Here is a 20,836-nt window from a genome sequence, read left to right as displayed (position 1 = left end):
TTAACTGGAAAATGGTATTTGCGCTGCGGACCTAGTAATTAGTTTAACTGTACGCGAGTAATATTGTGCTGGTGCATGAAAACGATAAATTTGTTTATCCGTGGAGAGTTCATCAAAGCCCGGTTAGCAAACCCGAATATACGTACGATACATATGAATACACACCCGAGCAGATATAAACTAAATACAAAGTAAGTATTCGAACAGCGGTTGCGCGTACATGCCGCGCAACCCTTAATATAATTTTCCGATTACGTACACACCGTACGATAAATTTATTCTCGTTTCGAAATATCGCGATCCGTGTACATTCTCCGATAATTAAAATATTTAAAACACGCGCGCAGCGTGGCATAATTAAGAGTGGCGTAAAACGTGCATCGATTTCAAGTAACATTATTACAATACCAATAGGAGAAGGAACGCTTCGCATTCGTCCACGAAATAATAAAAAGAGCCGAGTTCGAGGCGCTTGAAATAAAAACGATATGTATGTAGATGCAACGATATATATGCAGACGTGACTGCACACTTACGCGCCCGTTAAAACGTGTAAGCGTACGTCCACACGGGAAACGACAAAAGCAATTTACTCCCGTCTCCGCGTGGCTGGAAAATTTTCCTGAGACATATCCAAGGGAGTAGTTCCAAGCAGTTTGTCATCCGACTCTAACGAGATTGTGATATGCCTCCATCCTCTCGTTTTTCACTTATGCGTGCACCCTTCGACGGGGGTAGGGAGAAAAATTAATGACAAGTAATACGATGCCCCGTTGCGTAATTAGAGTGGTTCGTGGCGATTCGCGGAGCGCACAATAGGGCAACTGATTGCGAATCGTTGTACTCGTAAAGCGGTTGAAACTGTCGATTGCGCGGAAACGTTGATTTAAAGTAAGAGGGAAGATGGGTCGTTTATATTTCCGCTGTCCGCGATGCCAAACCCTTCTCTTTGAGGCTCGATAATTCGCGGTTCGCGACGTGTGCCACAGGTCGATTCCTTCTTACGACCGTTTCGACCAGTTTTTCTGGTAGTACCAGACCACTTTGGGGATAAACGTCCTCCAGTAAACTTCAGCCCATTAATTTTATCGCTGGCCATGATTAAACGTCTCGCTGGCTGTTCGAGTGAATTTGGTACTCATCGTTTGAAAATTGTGGCTCATAAACGGACTTATAGCCGGCGCTTATTACAGATAAATGCGCACACTTCGTCTTCTCTTTTATCCGACTTTCTGCGAGAGCTTTCGCGCCGTGGCGAACGTTCCTTCAGAGATATACAGCCGATAAAACGGCTTGGATGGTCCGCTGAAAGTATGAAGAACTCGCCAACGGAAGAGCCTAAGAAATATTTTTTAATTACCGCTAAGTAGGCCTGAATGCATCCAGCTGACATTGCTTGCGAATACCATACGTACAACTGTTTCGAAATCAAATAAACATACACAGAAGCGAAACGAAATTCGATGCAAAATCGCTTGCTATATTTTTTCAAAAAGTGTAACACATCTTACAGTTAAGTGTTGTATAGTTCTATCGAGGGGATTACTTTTTTCAAGGCAGATACGTAGGCGTGCGTACGCGTTCCAAGTAGTTTGCTACGCGATTGGTCAGACGCTACGAAGGTTAACTCGCGTCATAAAGAGATTATGAAGGTAAACTGAGATATGGACGTCGATAATTTACGACGTTATCCAAGGCGGTGAGCAATTTTCAACGTCTCTGTTTGCCGTGGATTAACTTTCCGGCAATGAAAGATGGCCTCCCGCTCCCTTGAACTAAAATGATCACGAGGCACTTGGGAAATCACGAAAACAATTCGCGCTCCTTCGAGTAAAATGGATCGTGCTCGAAGCAACGAACGTTTCGTTCGTCGTTGTCGTCGCGACGATCGGTTGGAACACGGATTGTCACCGATTCCTGACAGCCCGCCATTCAAGACGCGGCTCTTATCATTCAAAACCCGCAGGGGAGAGACGTGATACGTCTGGTTTTCCTCATTTTATGCGCCTTGTCCACCATCGGACGTATTTCATAGATTTTTTGTGTATCTGTGTGTAAATTATTTCTACTTGGAACTTGTTCGTAATAATTTCCAAATAACGAGATCACGCGTTCATTCGAATATGGAGCTCGCCTGTTAATCGAGGTTAAGAAGATTACTCTCCAAATTTTGAATCTGCGTCGAATATTACGAGGGAAATTTACTGTATCATGTGCAGAATCTGTCATTCCCTGTCTTTCTTTTGCAGATCGATCCTACAGTTCTCTGTCCAAAAACTACCACGTCAACGCCATAGAATAAGTTCGAATACTATTGTTAGATAGAAAAGAAGAGAATTCACGGGAGGCTACGAAGGAAAATCAAATGTTATCTTTCAATTCGAACCGGTTAATCGTGAAATCGTCCTGAACGGTATCATCGATACCAGGGCTGCAATTACTGGCTACTATAACGAAATCTACCTGTCGTAATCAAAAACGTAACGAAATCAAACACGAGTTAATCAATTTTCTAACATTTCGAGGAATTTACACGGACTAACCACGTTCTTTCGAGACAATATTTAAATTATATATACAAGCTTTTTCAAGGCAGCTAGAGCCAAATTTCCTGAAGATTTCGAACGAACATTCGCGACAAATAGTCGCGGAGAAACGAGCGAATCGTCGCGTACTGACACACCGTTGTACATCGAGCATATACGAGCAAGGAACACCGGCTAGAGAAACAGTTTTCGCTGGTAATCCTGCTTCGTTTCCCGACGACAAGGAACCGTGCAATAAAAACAGCCAGGCAGAAGAATCAAGAGTTCGGAACCGCTTATTTCGCCCGATGAAGATTTGCGGGGGTGCACGCGGATCTGGTCAAAGGGACGCAATAAAAGAGATTACCTTCGTCATTGTACATTCACTTTGCCGCGTGGAGAAATGAGGAATGCGAGTACCGCGTACGACCTCTCTCTGCCCGGACAAACGTTTCAAATTTTCACGTGACATTACTCGTCGAGTCTGTGATTTATTATCGAAACGCGGTAGAAAAGCGGACGGGACCGTTCTGGGAAGAAGATGTAAAAATTAAATCGCGCTACGGGCTCGTTCGTTGATATTCAAAGAGACGACGAGCAAAATTCCACCAGCGAATCGCTGCTACAGAAATAGTCGATCTTTCGGAACTGGAAAATTCTACGCTCGCCTTTTGTACGATTAAATTGCTACGAATTAAGGAAATAAATAAGAAAAGAGAGGAGGAGTAGAGTCGTTCGGTCTATCCGTCTGACAGTTTGCACGTTCAGGTAGTGAAAAAGGAAACTCGGTGGAGAGACCACGGAACACAGCGATCGGCGCAGAGCAAACGACATCGATATCGACGTTTACATGACTCCAGTCGACCTGCCGGAATCCACCAGGCGTAAAAACGCGATCCGTGACGATTGCGTTGAAGCGAGAATCTAGATTTCCAACAGAGAGTTGCACGGTAAGTCGTCACGGTGTGCGGATTGGGGCGAATTCTCGGCTACATCGGCGGACGACCGTCGGTGGGGGCCGCCAGCATGTCGCAGTCCGGTTCTGGCGGGGTGAACGATAGCCAGGAGCAGAACGAGGTCGGGCAAACGATGGAGAATCAACAGACAGCGTGCCAGAACGGCCGTGCCGAGCCGCCTGCCGATAACGCCAAGCAGGATTTATCCAACGGCTTTGAAAATCGTACCATAGAGTATGACAGATTTTCTCAAGACAGGGCTCAACAGAATCAGCCGAGCGGGCAGAGCCAAGAGCAACAGCAGCAGCAGACCCAACAGACTGGCCAATATCCGACCGTGAAAAAGCAATCCACGGTGGGCGTCCCTGAGGACAGACATCCGCCAAGTGGGCAACTACCGCCTCAGCAGTACGGACAGGAAAAATCAGCGCTCGAGAGAGCGCAACACGTCTCTCAGACCAGCACCCAAACGCTGCCTGTCCAGGTGCAGCCTCAGTTCGTCCCTGATTACGATCAAACGCAGTACACGCAGATACGGAATCAATTCGAGGTGCGACCGCAGATGTACCCTCAACAAGCGCAATACGCGGACAGAGCTGGCTACGTAACCAGGGACGTCACTTACAGAGATCCCACGCTGTACCAAGGTGGCACGGCGAACCCAATGTTCACTGGTCAAGGTCAATACGTGACCGTCCAACACGGTACGCAGATACCACCTCAGTCAGGCAGCCCTCAGCCACCGTATTATTCAGGCGTGGTCGTGCCTCAGCCACCGAGCTACGCTCAGTTCAGCGCGCAACCCCAATACCAGTACAGCCAATATCCTCAAACGGTTATGAACGCGGTGCCATACACACCTCATACAGGGATCTATCCGCCGCAACAGTTTGGCCAACAGTCGCCAAACCCGCAGAGATTTTCCCAAGACTTAGCACAATATCAAACGCAACCGATTATTCAACCGATCGCCCAGAACGTGGGCCATGGACTCGCGATCGCGACTACCGAACGACCAAATCGCGGACCAAAACCGCTGGTCCCACCGCGTGGCAACTCGAAGATCACCCACGATCCCACTGGTCATAGAAAGTCCGCGAGCGTCGACGTGCCAGGTATGCCAAAGCCCAAGTACGATTCCACGCAGAATCCAGCGCAGGAACCGGTCCATCGTTGCGACGGGGCGATCATCGTGCAGGGCGCGCAGATCGTGGCTGACGCGCAAGACAGAAGATATCTGACAGCGATCAATCAGAATCCAAGGACCAGACAGGACGGCCTCTACGTCGACACGAACGGGGATCCGCCTGGACGGGATAAAATCTGCGAAGCTGTGGCCACTGATTGCGGTCTTTACGTGACCAGGCCTGAGCACAGGAAATCCATCTCAGTTGATGTAACGTCCAGCTTCCAGCGACGAAACGACATAATCACTTTCACGTTCCCTGGTGACGCGAGCCAGGAGATATTGATGTCAGCGAGGAAGGCTGGGACCATGGTGGATCCGAAACGCGTCGATACGAATCAAGTGTACCCGCCTGATCAGAGGCGATTGGACGCGAGCTTAAGAGTGTCGCCTATGGCCTTTGACACGAGACAGGAGAACAGGAAGAGCGTGGGCGCTGATAGGAAGCCTGAGTGGGGCAACGTGAGCCCTAACCAGAGAATAGCGATACCGCAAGAAAACAGGCGATCCGATTACTTCGACGAGCACAGGAGATCACCGATGACTATAGAGGGTAAGCGGATGGAAGACGTTAGACGGTCTCCTATGCCGTTTATGCCGATCCGCGAGGGGTCTGCTGACCGTGCCAGCCAGAAGAGCCCGTCGTTCGTCAATCAGAACTTCGAGAAGACCAGACAGGAACTGACGATATGGGCGGAACAGCGGCAACGACAGGAGCACGAGAGGAACATGATGCAGAATCAGATGCTCTCCACCAGTCCTCGTTCCCGTAATCCATCTGAGGAGCGGAGGGATCCGAGGCAGATGCATCAACCGGAGGAACGCAAGGAGGCCAGAATGACTCAGTCAGCCTTTCAACCGATTCCCAACATCAGTCAGAGGACCATAATGGAGCAGCGTCGTCATCTGCGGCACGTCAGCGCTGATTTAACCAAGCACATGGAACTCTCGAGGAAAGAGTTCGAGGAGCAGCCCATCAGCGGTTCCGTGGCTAACCTTGGACCGCCAATTAGCACGGTTCCCTCGCAGAGAGCCAGCCCCAACATTTGCCATCAGTATCCGGCCCTTAGCGAAGCAAAATTAGACACCAAGACTGTCTTGACCGTGGTAACGGATTTTGGTGACACGAATTTGAACAAGCCAGCCGATCAGGTGGATCATATAATTCACAGTCACCGTAAAAGTCACAACGTCTCGAGCAATCTGCTCACTCACAGCAAGAGCCAGACGGACAATCTGCAGAGCCAATTGGAGACTCAAAACGAAAAATCGGAGCTGACAGCGCAACAGCAGCAATTACAGAATCAACAGAGTCTCGATTTAATCTCGGAGAAGCTCAGCCAGTTCGAGCGTCAACAGAGCGATCTCCAGGCGAAGCTGCAGTGTCTTCAGAATCAGAATCAGATCCTCGACAAGGTCGCGCAGTTTCAACATCAACAGAGCGATCTACAGGCTCGCCTGCAGACTCTGCAGGCGCAGAATCAGCTGTGCGACAAAATGCAAAGATCCACCGACTTTCCACCGCACTCTGTCGCGAACGAGACCCAACAGATCCAATCGAACTCCCTGCCCAATCACCAGGAACAGCCAACCGAGAAGACTTGCGCCTCGCAGAGCCAGCACGCGCCCCACGGCCATCACTTATCGTTATTGACCACTTCCTATTCACAGAACGCTAATCACCAGCCCTGCCAATCCTCCGTCTGCGAGAAGCTGTCGCCCAGGCTCCAACACGATACCAACGACCCGAATTCTATTCAGATATCGAGCATGTCGCAGATGCCACTGCCGTGTCTGCCGCAATTCGAGCGCGCCGACACGTCGCGTACCTCCTTCTCGCAGTTCCATCGACTTCAATGTCAGATCGACGGCCACGAGGCCGCCCCAACGCCCTCTGGCGCACCCGCCGCTGCTTCGTTCACCGGAACTCTGAAGAAGGTGCCCCCAGAAAAACCTCCAAGGACGTCGCTGATCATCCAATCACCAGAATCGGAGGTAGGGTTGCCAACGATCGATGGATGTCAGACGTTTTGTTAGTTGAATTTTTCATTTTGCATGGCGTGTATCGATGTGGTAGCACGATTTCTGCATGCTTCAGAATCGATTATCATTATTTACGTAGTGAACATGTTTGAATATCGTCTGTATTCTCAATCGAGAAACGAATAATTACGCTTGCGTCGAGAGAAATAAATTTTCCAATTTGCGAGTCGGCTGAGGCTCGTTTCATCTCGAGACGAGCGGTCCGTGACTCGAGCAGAAGGTGCGCCTCCTGTTTTCCGATAATTCTTTATAAAATTAAGATCCACCAGGTCTCGGTTGAGTAATGCGCGGCAGCGTTCCGTGGTTGGCCAGACTGGGCGGTTGGAGCGGGAAAACGACGCGGGACGGAGATAGACGGGTGACCTGGCCCGGAAGGGCGGCAGATAGAGATCTCTCCACTTGCAGTTTTTGCCACGGCAGTCGAGTGGAATGAACTCGTTAGATATCAGACTCGATGTTGTCTTTGAAAACTTCGTTACGGGTGCCCTGTGTACCTTTCACTCTACTTCCACGCCCGGCCTTTCCGCGCGGACAACTTTGTCCGCGTTGCAAAACTAGATACCGTCCAAACGGCAACAACGCCGGAGCGTACACGTGCTTCGAATAGAGAATTCCAGATTTTACGACCGAATTATAGCGCGCTCGTTTAAATGGAATATCTACTTCATTAAAAATCTGCGCCCTTGTTTCTTCTAGACGCGCGTTTCGTTAAAGTTGCAACCACCGCGGGGGTTGCGTAGTTCGTTATCTTTTGACGGCTTTGTATTTATTCAATTACCACCGGCTAGTACGGAATAAATTACGAACTGTACGTGTAGCCAGATATCTTTTTGCTACCGGAAGCAAAGATAACGGTTTTTCACGTTCAAACAAGTAAAAAACGAGATCAGAGTCGGAACGCGTAGCATGACCGAGTATAATTCAAACGTCACATCGAGGCTAATATCTCGAAATACCCGTACTCTTTCGTTTCACGAAATTCCCTCAAAAATATATTCGCAAAATGCGTTCAGGATGGTCAACGGGGAACATTTCCAAACGCTCGATCCTCCGATGAGCCGATATTATTTCAACCACCGTGGACGCACCTTTCCGTCCAAATCTTTGCCAATATTTTACATAAGAGACGGAAGCTGGGCTGGGGCGTGTAGGCAAGGCAAATAACCGGTCTTCGAGCGGTAGAACGTACCCGGCGAACCTCCGTTGGGCGTCGTACCGGTAAAATTGGGTTAGCGCTGCGAGTCGCGCGCGTATGAAAAGCTCCCGGGTTTGCTTTCCCAGAAGAGCAAATATCTACCCTGTTCCCTCTCCCTTTGCACACCACGGTGGACAATGGAGAAGTAAAGAGAATTCACATTTCCGACCGCGACGCGCATTACCTAACCTACTTAAACGGAGGATCCTATAACGGCGCTGCAACCACCGCTGGCTCTCGCGCCAACACCCCTCTGATACAATTCGGTAATACCCGATGTCACCCTTGTCGCGTTGGTGTGCACGCGTGAAATAAACAGCCGCGCGGAGGGTGTAAAGGACTCGACGCGCACAAAAGGGGATACTTTTTACTTGCGCTCTGGTGAACCGAAGGAACCGGGAGGAATCGCTTCGAGTCGCAACGGAATCCTTTCAGGCGCAGACGGGGGTTGTTGCGTAATGCAAAGTGTATAGCGAGACGGATTACAAGTGGGGTGAATTAGAAACTCTTGCCCGGATTATGTCTGCTTCAGGATGCGCGCGGGAAGTCGTCGACGTTTCGACGTCGTGCTCGCGGATTTACAAACACTTTTCCATGCATAATTTCTTATTATTTTATTCCGCGAGAAATTGCGCTCGTCCCTGGCTCGCCTCGAGGTTGCTTGAAAATTCTCATCCAGTACACCTCTGTTGCGCTTTTTCCTCGTGGTTTTCTAACCTTCTTAATTATTTTCTTCAATTTTTTGTTTACGTAAATTGGAGTGGGGTTTAAGACTGTTACTTGGCGCGACTTCTCTCGGGTCTGATCCGTTTTTGCTCAGCCCAACCAGAGAATTTTTCACGGTCTTTTGTACTGGCAACAACAATGCAACGAAGTGGATTAGGAGAATTTGCTTCGTTGGCTCGTTTGCACGCCGGAGGAAACTTCTTGCTAGGGCAAGTGTCTAGGCAAGCCGGTGTGTTTCGTTCTAACGTAATTAATGTCTCGTTCCAACGCTCGCGGTCGTGTTTAGCGATGTAAACGGGAGAAGTGAAAAATAAAAGGGAAACCAGCGGCACCGGTAAGAAAATGCTGCCCGCGCTAATTGAACGCGACGCGTCTCATGACCGAAAAACTGACCCAGTAATTACCCAATCGATTAATATAATGTGCAAAAATTTGCAACGATCCAGCAACAACGAAATTCAGCCAACCATCGAAATTACCAGAAGTGTATACAGACGGAACGATTTAAATCTACTTCTACTAAAATTGACAGGGACTCGTAATTCAGTTTATACTGTGGGGAGTCAAAAGAAAATTACTTCTTCGAATCGAGTCGAGGACGGATTTATTCAGTCGTCGAACTATCAGGGAAATGAAGTATCGTAAAAGCGTGCCTCCCGCGCAATATTGTAGAGATAGAGATACTTGGGAGGGCGTAAGATCCCATAGACATCCCGTTCCAAGCGACTACCCTTTAAGACGCTTTTGACCCGCGTGATATATTTTTATCCGCGCGATACGGTGGCCGGATCGAAATGGATCCCGAAAGCGCATTGCCGGGTGGGGCATTGAAACGCGGCGGGCCATTGACTTATTTCGCTAATGTCGCCTCTGTCCGGCCATTCCTTCTTCTTCCGCCGCGCCGGTAGAGATTTCCGGCTTTCAGGGAACGAATACGAATGAACCCCGTGCGCCTGCAGCAGCGGTGTCGATGCAGCTACCTCTCAATCGTATCTGCCCGGGCTGATCTCTTGAAAGCGACAATACTAAGCGGATAAGAGCGTGGGGCGTACAGTGGAGGATCCTTGAAAGGCATCGTCCATTTATACAAATTCGTTTCAATCGACGCGGTTAGTCTTTATGGATTTAACGAGAAACCTTTGGGACGGCGGTTACTTACGATTTTGATAACGCTTTAAATGAGAGTCGACGCGATAACGCCATTCGAAAACCATGCGACTCAACGACCAACGAAATAAATAGAAAGTGCTTGAAGTTAAATAACTTGAATAAAAAGCTACACAGAGCGATAAACGCAGTTTCGATTTACTTCGATCGAGGTAACTCGAACCTGTAATACAAAAATAACTCGACCAACCCAAGGGCTGTAGGATTAACACGCGATAACGTAACCCAAAGCAAACTGATCGCGATGTCCTGCACTGGATAAGCGACTCATACTAGCAGCGTTAAATCGTGTAAGTGTTGCGTCAACGAAGATCACGAGGAACACCGTAACGTCGCGGTCTCGAAAGCCCCCGGGGCCCTACGACGCGCTCCAACCCCTAAAGCCATCCGAGTAACGTAAAGAGGGTGTAATTCGACCGACGAGAGATTCCGCCGCGTTTGACGCGATACGGTTTCATACGGAAAACGGCACCACGACGAGCGTTGGGGAAATTCGACCGCGATCGAATCCCCGCCACTCTCGAATAAGCGTAAAACGAAATAGAAATATGAATAACGCGAGCCCGCTGCATACAATGCGTACAACGTGGAACACTCAGAACGAGAGAACGGGACAGATAGAGCATAGCCGGACAAAAGATCATCCAAGGGTGGTTCTATATCCGCAAAAACGCTCGAATCGAGGTGCAGATACGCTCGATGGGGAACTTTTTTTCTCTGATCGGGCTAACACAACTAATTGGAAATCACTTACACGGTCTCTACATTTTTTTACCGGGCTCGAGCGTTGCTCCTTTTTTTTAGCGAATAATATCGCACGGTTGCGTAAACGGATACACGTCTGGTTTTATAACGGAACCGTATCGGTTCAACAATTTTAATTTCAGAAATAAAATGTGGGTTTCCAGGTTTTTTGCAATTGATACGTTAAAATCGAGGCGGACGATAATTTATTTAATTGGGATTTTGAATGGAGATACGATTCGAAACGATGCGCATTTGTTCGCTTTGGCCGCGCACGTAGTTGAATATAATAAAAATTTAAACATCACCGCGATAATAATTTTGTATGAACTGATTTTACGTTATTTGTGTATTCTAATTTGTACGTACGTATGAATTGCCTTTTTATGAATTGCAATCGTTCGAAAGGAAAAGGATAAGAAAAAATTCCATGGAAAATGTTTCGTTATCTGAAGCTGAGGACCACTCTGCCGCACCCTCTGTATCTAGGCCTGACCTACATTCCTTCGTGACGGAAGATTTGCCAGAGCTCAGAGATATTTTCCTCGGGTTTTAAACGTTAATACCTTTAAGAAACGAAGCCTTAATCACAATTTTATTATTCTCCACTTTTATCTCACTTTATTCCTTAATATACCTCGATGTTCGTATTATTTTTATCCTGTAGAATCGTCCGTTTAATTTAAATTAAACACCCTGTAAGTCGCCCCATCTCGTCCAATCAACAGTCTTATTCACTGACCGTGAGTAATTATTAATCGATCGTGGTAGTTATTCGTGAAACGATACTATCAAACTTAATTGATACTACTAATTGCAAACAGCAAACGCTATTAATTTCGACAACTATCGATTCATAAACTATGTAGAAACATTTTCACGATTTTTTCGAACCCTAAACCATTCTGAACACAGTTACATTGTTCAAAGCGTAACGTTTAATTTTTAATTAAATCACTCTGATTTTGCAAGATCTAAGGGAAATACATTTGCATCTAAATTTTTTCCATCTGTTTTCCCTCGAGTTATTTAGTTACATTTTGCCTGATCAGAGAGAATGCAATTACTCTCGCGAAACTCGCGTACAACTTGCTTGCATCCTTCAGAATAATCCTTGTAAATTGGAATTAATGGCCTCCCTAACGCCACCCTCACCATCGCGCCACACTGACGCACGCACATACGTACATCAATCGCTTCAGGCGTTAATAATTGTTCCAACAAGAAGGGAGCTAATGTCCATTACATCCTCATTTATTTACGGAGTTCCTGTAGAAAACATCGATCCACTTAATAAACCGTCTCGCGAAACGTCTACCTCTTTACAAATACCACCGCTGAAGATAAAAATTATTATTTCTTCATCGCTCCACACGAACGACGTCGCAAATCCTAAGTGAGTGCCATTCGTGGACTCTCCCCTGTCGAAACGAAAATTGAACAACGTATCAAGAACGCATGGACGTTAAAGGAATCGCGAGGAGTAGTCCGTCGTGTCCACGATTCAAAGGGCTCCACGGGAAGTGCTTTCTGTTCCGGTTCTAAGTCACGGCGATTCGCGGAACAAACACTTCGGGGCACCAGTGAAGGCGTAACAAAAAAGACTTCCAACAGTTTTTCTGAATAGCAAAATGAGAACTGTCGCCGGCGAGGCCGAAAACAATCCGTTCTACGGTCCACAAAAGTCCGAGGTAACAATGGAGGCAAGAGCCAGGGGCGAGGAAGAGAGCCTCTAGCTAGGTTGGACGCCTTTGAGGCGCTGCAGGACGGCGTGTTTGCACGTCCCGCGAAAAATTGTGCCACGCGAGACGACCGAGCAACGGCGAATTAATCGGATTCACCGCGCTGCCTCCCCCTCTGTAACCAGGGATGTGAAACGGCAGCCCCTGAATTATGCGGCTGGCTCGCGGAAGAAACTGGAACGATCGTCCGTAGCTGGATGCGCGGTTTTCCCAGTTTCGAACGCGAAACCGCCGCTGCAATCACCCGGAATGATACGGATGCCTGGGAATCTTGTTCCGCGCGCACGTTCCGTTCGTCCGATATCAACAATCGCGATGTTGTACTACGGTTTTTCGTCGACGTTTTGTTTCGATCGTTCGCTCGCGGCACAGCGCAGGTATCTCTGGGAGGTATTTTAGCGAATTGTATTAAAAAAGTCGGCTTGTTGGATTTACGATCGCGCTTTGGGAGGGACCGATAACGGTGTGGCTAGAATTGCGGGAACATTTTTCTCGTTTTTTTTTTTTCGAACGACGTAGATGCGCTCGCTTAGATACGAATTGTATAGCGATTAAAAAAGGAAATTATTCGTTCGATCGTTACGGAACAGTTGATCTTCTCATCTCTTGCTTTCCGGTGAAAAGAATTGCATTGAAAAGTCGGCTCCTCCGTGGAATACTGAAACGATCCCTCAGAATAGATCGGCGAGGCGGGAGATAAGGAAAAATATTAAATCAACCCGATGGCACGTTATGCTTTCTCATTTCATCGGGCAAGAAAAAGTGCCGTTGCTCCTGGCAGATTCATAACAGACGGTTTCACTCATGGAACGAGATAACTTTAATAAAAATCCGAGCACGTACACCGTGAACGGGTAATCGATAAACTTCACGATTCCACTCGGCTCCAAGATACAATTTCTGAATGCTGCTAAGATCTGGTACGCGATAACGAACGGGTTGCACGTGGACGTGATATTATTCGCAGTTTAATTGCGTTAGCCCCCTACCCCCTGCGATATGTTTGCCTAAAATTTATTGGACCGCTCTATTTCATTAGAACCGGCAAAATCGATGGCCGTACAATATCGTTCCAATTTGTAACCATAATTACTTTTGTTCACTCGTTCGTTACCATTAATTGCGACTGCGATTAATTAAGTACTTTGCAATTCGTTCGAAGCCACGCGAAGGCAGAAAAATTTGTGGCTACCACGATATTCCTTCCCCAAAGTTTTTACTACGTACAATCGATACTCGAAGAGTGGCGTAATTTTTTTCTTTCTTTAAATTCACTTCGTCGATTTTCCATACGGTTCGCGTACATTCTGCAATTTGCTGCAAATGACCACGAGGATGCAAGAAATAGCCATCGGAATGGAATTACGAATTTACTCGGAACACTTTCGCAGCGACTAAAAAATGCACGACGAACAGAGAGATACTAGAAAAGTGAGTATCGCGAAAAAAAAAAAAGAAAAGAGGAGAAATTGAAGTAGGAAGTCGAAAGTTCGATGCGTATATATAGAGAGAGCCACGGAAACGCTTCTCCCGGGAGTTCAGCGTTCGTTTCTTCGAAGCGTGCCCACCATTTTGGTCCGCGCGGCTCGATCGAACGAACGAAACGAAACGACGAAAAAAAAAAAACGTAACGCGGTGCCGGTCGTTACCATTGATTCGTCGCGGTCGACTTCGAGCACCGTTCTGATCGATTGGAACGTATTAATTTCGTTTTCATTAGCGGCTGAATCGACGCAGAATTTCGACACAGACAATATTTGCGCGGTACCTTGTTTTGTATTTTATTTTATATACTGAATCAATTACGGGATAATGGAATCTAAACGTTATTTGCTAAAGACAAAAGGACTATACAATAAATTAACCGTATTACAGATTATGTAGCTTCTTTCAACGGACACCGATCTTCAAATGTTCGCTCTTTTCTTCGTCTCCTCTGCTAAACGACTTTGCAACCCCTTCTCTCGCAACGATTATTAAAACTAAAACAAAACAACATCGTCGTATCCTGCAAATTAATAGAAAATCCTAAATCTACGTTTACACTTATGTCAATTTTGACATTAACTTTACAGCCCTCAACCTTTTTTTTTTATTCAATTGACTCGTTTAATAAAAATCTTACACGCTCAAGAATTTTTGTATTTGTTGTTACTTAACTAGTTATTGGGATGTGCTTTGCAAAGAAAATATTGTTCAACATGTGGTCCTCGCACTACATAAATTTATTAACCCCTGATCTAAATCTTAATCTAAACACTAAGAACAATTAACACTCCTCACAATTTGTACACAAAATATTGTCTATTTAAAATAAACGGACCCATTTTACCGTGCACTGAATGTCCCTTGTTTCGTTTGATCTGAAAAAGAAATTCGAGACGATGTACAGAGCGGTTTTGAATAAAAAAAAAAAAAAGCTAGCTCGCAACATTTTATCTACCTCATCCTGCATAGTTGCAGCTTTTACCGCTTTTCAGATATCGAGCACCCGTATAACCGTTCCGAAACAGCGCATTCGATTCGACATCTCACGTGCCGTTACACCCAAGTTCCACCCCCGTATAAAAATAATACGACCCCGCTAAACGCCGCGATACGATTCATTACGAACGCGCTATGTTGGTCGCCCGTTTTTCAGCTCGATACATACTGATGGATGCGAACGTTGGCTCTGTCGTCCCTTCCGATAAAACGTTACGATTCTCCCGCTCACTGCTGGGGATGGGTAGAACCCTTTTGTCCCGCGGGTCAAAGTTCGAAACTGAATGGCGTAGACGCGGGTCACAGCGAGAGAATCGCGACATTTAATAATATCAACAACGACCAGTATTTCGCTTCGTTCATTATCGTCTTCGATATTCACTGAGCTCACATTGGCTGTATTTGAATTGAATTTGGATCAGTTTGTACGTCAGCGAGCACGCAAGATGCACAGTGGTGAACCACGAATTGCTGGTCCTCGAGATAAAGAGAAGAATTCGAGGCGTCGTCGATGCTCGACTGGCGTAACTCAAATTAGAGAACAATTTAGCGAAAAGCATTAACTGTCGTTCGAAAGTTTAACGAGCCGCACGGACAATAATTTTGGTCGCGGTTCACGATGCATTTGTGGTCGAAAATTGTGCTCGTTTTATTGACACGTATTTTTGGCTTTCGTGAAAAATACGGGGGAATATCGTGGCATATAAAATTTCGATCAACAGTAGCGTGACAACGCAATGAAATTTTTATTATATAGGCGACGGTTCGTTACGTTGTGTACTGAACAAGTATCGGGTACAAATTTTCACGCGCGTAAAATGAAACGTGAAAAGATCAAATAATGTCCGTGGCGTCGCCTTTTATTTTTTTTATGTTTTCCACTTTTTATTGCGTCTGGTATATCAATGCGTGTCGCTAACAGCACGTCCATAACTTTTTTTTTTTTTGTTACTAGATAAATATTGCGAAAATCAACTGGCATACGTATATTTCGCGTTCTTGTAAGTTAAAATTGTAACGTGAAACATGAAACTGTCTATTGCTTCAAATAAAGATAGAACATTTGTATCTTTTACGTTCTATCACGTTTACATTAGTTACGCTTCAACATTTGTCTTTCTTTCAAAATTTCCACGCTAATTTATTGCTCCCCCTCGACAAAGTGGGATATCGAACAAAATTCGCAGAAACAAAAGGAGCATCGATCTCAATTAAATAGAAATGTGGCGGAGAATTTGAGAGTAGATTAATTCTACGAAATGAAATATAAAATTTGATCAAATATAGTTAACAAGTAGACGGTGGTAATTTAGTCGTGAATAATTAACGTCATCGATCACAGTTAGTGCACTTGGCGAATTAAATACGCAATGATTTAAACACTGTCGTTAATAACGTCCTCGATCAATATAATGCGTCTTCTTCCCCCTCGAATGCAATTATTTCGCGACATTGCGTAACTGAAAAACTGTTTAACTGTTATTAGCAGAAAAGTTGATGATTCGATGTCCATGTAAATTTTGAGCGCATAATTACTGCTGTTGATCAGTAGGGAGCAGTAATACTCGAGCGCAACGAATGAGTGTAACTCACTTCACATCCTTGTTAATAAAAATAACTAACGGTATAAAATTATTAAATGAAGTGGAACCGTGTAGTATTAAGCTCGACGGGAGTGACTCGGGGTAAGTAATTTCCTCGTTACATCTCTACTTTCTTCAGACTTTAATAATTATCGTTCGCACGATATAATGAATTTCCAAGAGGGATACCGATGACGCGCTTTTAATACATCACGTAATGATTACGTAACGAGCGAACGTTTTATCGGCTCGAATTGAAAATTTCCGCCAATTACAGTCGGAAAAAACCATATAGAATTGTAGCTTCGTTTCGTGCCGATTGATTTCGTCGTTAAATTTTTTAAACAAAGCACCAATTAAATCTACCTCTTGCGTCACTTTCCCGTCCGAAATAAGAGAATTCAGGGAACGACACGCGTTATTCAATTAAAAACATCGAAATCGCTGTCCTATTTCATTACATAATTCTATCACACTTTTGTTACGTAAATCATTCGGGGAAAGTGTAAGAAGTACAACGATAAACGAATATAACAAGAGATGGACAGAAATATTTTAATACTAATATTTGTTCGTTTATGGTAGCTAGTCTGAATTTATTACTTTCAATGTGGACCGTACGAAATTAATTAAGCAGCAATTTTTTCCCCATTTATATTCTAGCCAATATTCCTCTGTTTACTTTCGTTTTAATGAAAATTTACGAGTAATTGTCCTTTTGAAATTAGTACAGAATGTCGAAGTAATTAATATCAGCTGAACTCCAATAATATCAATTACAGAGCGAAATAAAGGGAATTCATTTCGGTGAAACAGGTTCAGTCGACGTGAACAATGCCAACTGCCAACCCCTTTCTGCGTCACAGACTGCGCTCCTCCATCGCGTTAAAAATATGATTTCTATGAAGTTATTAACAAATCGCTGAATAAATGTTATTAAACTTACCAGCTTCCCTGCACGTTGTAATTAATAATCAATCGTGTTATACAAAAGATTACGTGTTATACTAAAGATTTTCTGTAAACTTATTTCATAATTGATCAGTCCATTTAAAAATGTTTTATAGCACGCCTCGTCTTATTCTAAACATTCTTTCTGGCTTCATCTCCTTCGCGTTCCACGTTACTCGCGTTTGAACATTTCTTAGTCCGCGTTTCGCGCAACGTCGTTCGTCGACCCACGAAACTTCATTCGCGAATGAAAGCTTTCATAGGACGGACGTGCTGTAACGAAAATTCGTTTTGCAAGAGACAGAAGGGAACAGTCGTCCATCTTTTTCCGCTTACAATTGATAGAATACCTTTGTCCGACGGCTAAGCAAATTAACCCTCTATTTCTTCTGTACGCCAACTCTGAGCGGATTTCCCTTTGACGTCGACCATGAATTCCCGCAACGATTTTTATTAAATATTTCGTGCGATCGATAAGCAAACAATGGCCGCATTCGCTATGAAAAAGGGCTGAACAAGCCACATTTGAAATGCCGAAACAATGAATTTATTGACGGTGATACGGTCGAGGGTTGCAAGCTGAGCGTACGAGGTTTATCGATAGTATTTTCTGAATGATAGACACTTTGAAATATTTTACTTTAACATGCTTACATCCTGCAATCGGAATTTCTTTTCGTTTTCCATTCGAGCGATTCTTCGATGCCACTCAGCGATAAAATAAAATCCGAATGAGAATCTAATTACGTCAAAAGGAAGCGAAAACGCCGGTGACGAGGTTCGGGAAGCCTCGAACGTGATAGCAATTTTACCCAGCGACTGTCAAGCCGACGATAAGATTCCGTTCGAACGGTTTCACTCAGAATTGGCTACATGCGCCCTGATTTGGAATATCACTTTAGCGATCGTACAAAGCGCCCGTGATGATTGCACAATTATTCGAATGGAGCGTCGCAGAGGAGAACCGAGAGTTTCCTCCACACGGTGGAATCCCCGGTTCCTTTGTACGTGACCCACTAATGGATTTTTCACCTATCGGCGATGCCGTTCACGCCTTGCTTCGTTTCGGCAAATTGATTTGTTTCCAATTCCCCTCGCGTTGCCACGCTAATTTCAGCTACATCGCCAGCGATTAAACAACGATCAACTTTCTTCTTTAAATACAACCTCTCGATGGAACACTTCCGTGCAATTAACGATACAAATTTTATATCTCGCCTTTCGTCAAATATTTTAACTTCCGTGCACACTCCGCACCATTTAATTGAAATGCAAACTGAGCACGTTAAACGTTGCTGTAATAATATCTGACACGTGAAATTAATTAAATTATATTAACGCAAGAATAAATTTACATTAACTCTTATCGTTACTATTTAACCTTTTCACAGAAAAAAGAAGAAGACAAAAGTATCTCTGAAATATCTGTACATGAAATGGTGGTTTTGTTACCCTTTTGGATGACGGATACGAATAATTCAATTGTATAAATAAAAAACAACAGTTTTAGAACAGCAACCGTAAAGTATACTTCCTTGGGAGAAGAGAAATATATATGAAGTAACGATAGTAAGCATCGACGAAATCCGTTCTCAACGCTGGTCGCACAAAACGTGGCTGTAATAATATCTGACACGTGAAATTAATTAAATTATATTAACGATTATTACATTATCTTATCATTACTATCTAACCTTTTCACAGAAAAAAGAAGAAGACAAAAGTATCTCTGAAATAACTGTATATGAAATGGTGGTTCTGTTACCCTTTTGGATGGCAAGGACGAATAATTCAATTGTGCAAATAAAAAGGAATAGTTTTAAAACAACCATAAAGTATACTTTCCTCAGAGAAGAGAAATATATACGAAGCAACGACAGTAAGCATCGACGAAATCCGTTCCCAACGCTGGTCGCGCAAAACGTGCTCCTTGGAGGAGACAGGTTCAGAGGGCGGCTCGACGTATTCTCGCGGAGCTTGCGCTTTTTCCGTCGAAACGGCCAGCTTAATTGTTTGTTCTTCCTCGAACGCGCAAGAGGAGGGCGGGGTGTTTCTCAGTACGCGGGCCGGATTTCGACGATTAAACGACCGATAGGGAAAAAACGGTGGAAAGAAACAGCAGCGAAAAGCTTCGAGGCGGTCGAGTAGCAGGAGAGGACGAGGCAAGACGGACGAAGAATCGGCGAACTTAAAGGATCCGGGCCCCGTGGACAATTATCGGAACTGGGTCGAACCACTCTCGAATATCATCCGCTGGCTGAACACCGGGGACAACTCGACAGAGAGGAAGTCTCGCAGCAATTACGGACGAAACGAGTACGTCTCGCTGCCAAATTTCGCCGATCGCCTGAGCAAGAAACAGAGAAGTTTGATTAAACTTCCGCGGAAGACTACGCGCGGTTTTATCACGCGACTGGTTCTTCCACGAGCCGTGGATCCCGCGGGTCTTTGGGAGATTACTTTGGGAACGCTCGCGGAACGATCGTCGCTCGCGTTACTTAAATGGACGCGATTGGCGACGGATCACGCGCCGTGGCGTCGATCGGAACGATCCGCGGCGCGGAATTGAAATCGATTTGCAGCTTCGCGACTCGCGGGTGCGACTTTGTTACCCGAGCGACGCGAATCTGGCCGATAAGACCGACTTAACACCGTGAACGCCGTTAATTTCAGTTACGAACGAACTGCTGGGAACGAGAGTAATAGGGGCAAATTGTGCCCCATCCTGAGAAATGAATGCCTCGAGTGTAGTACTTAATGTAAGGAACCTGGGAGGGTATAAGGTAAATCGATTTCTCAACTTTTCTGGCCCGCTGCATTCTCCCGTTCGCGGAGGGTGAAATGTTGCGCGCTTTCAAACCGTGCCACTGACTCGTAGTTAAAGCATAAGAAAGCGCGCGAATTGTTTATCGCGGCGAGTTTAATTCCAATTTTCATTTTAGAAAGTTATCGCTTTTACTTGTCGTTCGTTGAAGTTGCGCAGGACGGACTATAATTTTGAAACTTTTTAATTTAATACTCTCGTGGGTGTTATCAAGAGTACTAACTAGTAGTTTAATAATTGCGCGTTAATAGTGGCGCAGTGTAAAGTAATACTTGGGAGTGTGCGATTATCATAAATTTTTTCTTTATCCGTTGTATTTAGAGCATGAAATCAGCGCCGTTTGGCAAGTTTATAACAATTTTTATCGAGCATACTAACGTCCGCCATAATCATGCTCGCAATCATTAGAATTACGTGTGCCATTTCTTCCTTTTACGACAACGACTGGCGATGACCATTTCGCGGACATGCCTCGCTGAACCATACTTATAGCGCACATATTCCTTTACATGCTCTACCCATCTATCGTATTACCCATGTACTCGCTTTATGTGCCATCGTCTAGTCCTATCGTCGTGAGATAATAGGTCAAAGGTTTCGTTAACGTTCAACAGATTCTTAAGAATCACGATATATCGTGTAACAAATTAATTCCTCGTGAGCGTTATGGTTTTACATGAATAGCCACTTTTGTTGGCATTAGAGATATA

The 20,836-nt window shown here is 45.1% G+C and overlaps 1 protein-coding gene across 1 annotated transcript in view; it reads left to right on the top strand.

Moving 5' to 3' along the window:
* Positions 1-3,517: 3,517 nt before the first annotated feature.
* Positions 3,518-20,836, top strand: part of LOC143433147 (uncharacterized) — a 393,923-nt gene continuing 376,604 nt past the window's right edge. The window contains exon 1 of the mRNA XM_076910299.1: positions 3,518-6,662. Within this exon, the coding sequence (XP_076766414.1) occupies positions 3,552-6,662 (3,111 nt within the window). The 5' untranslated portion in view covers positions 3,518-3,551. The remainder of the gene's footprint in view (positions 6,663-20,836) is intronic.

Source organism: Xylocopa sonorina, chromosome 2 (genome assembly GCF_050948175.1).
Source record: "Xylocopa sonorina isolate GNS202 chromosome 2, iyXylSono1_principal, whole genome shotgun sequence".
Classification (NCBI taxonomy): Eukaryota; Metazoa; Arthropoda; class Insecta; order Hymenoptera; family Apidae; genus Xylocopa; species Xylocopa sonorina.
Note: the sequence above shows the minus strand (reverse complement) of the source record. Positions and strands in the feature narration are given on the sequence as shown.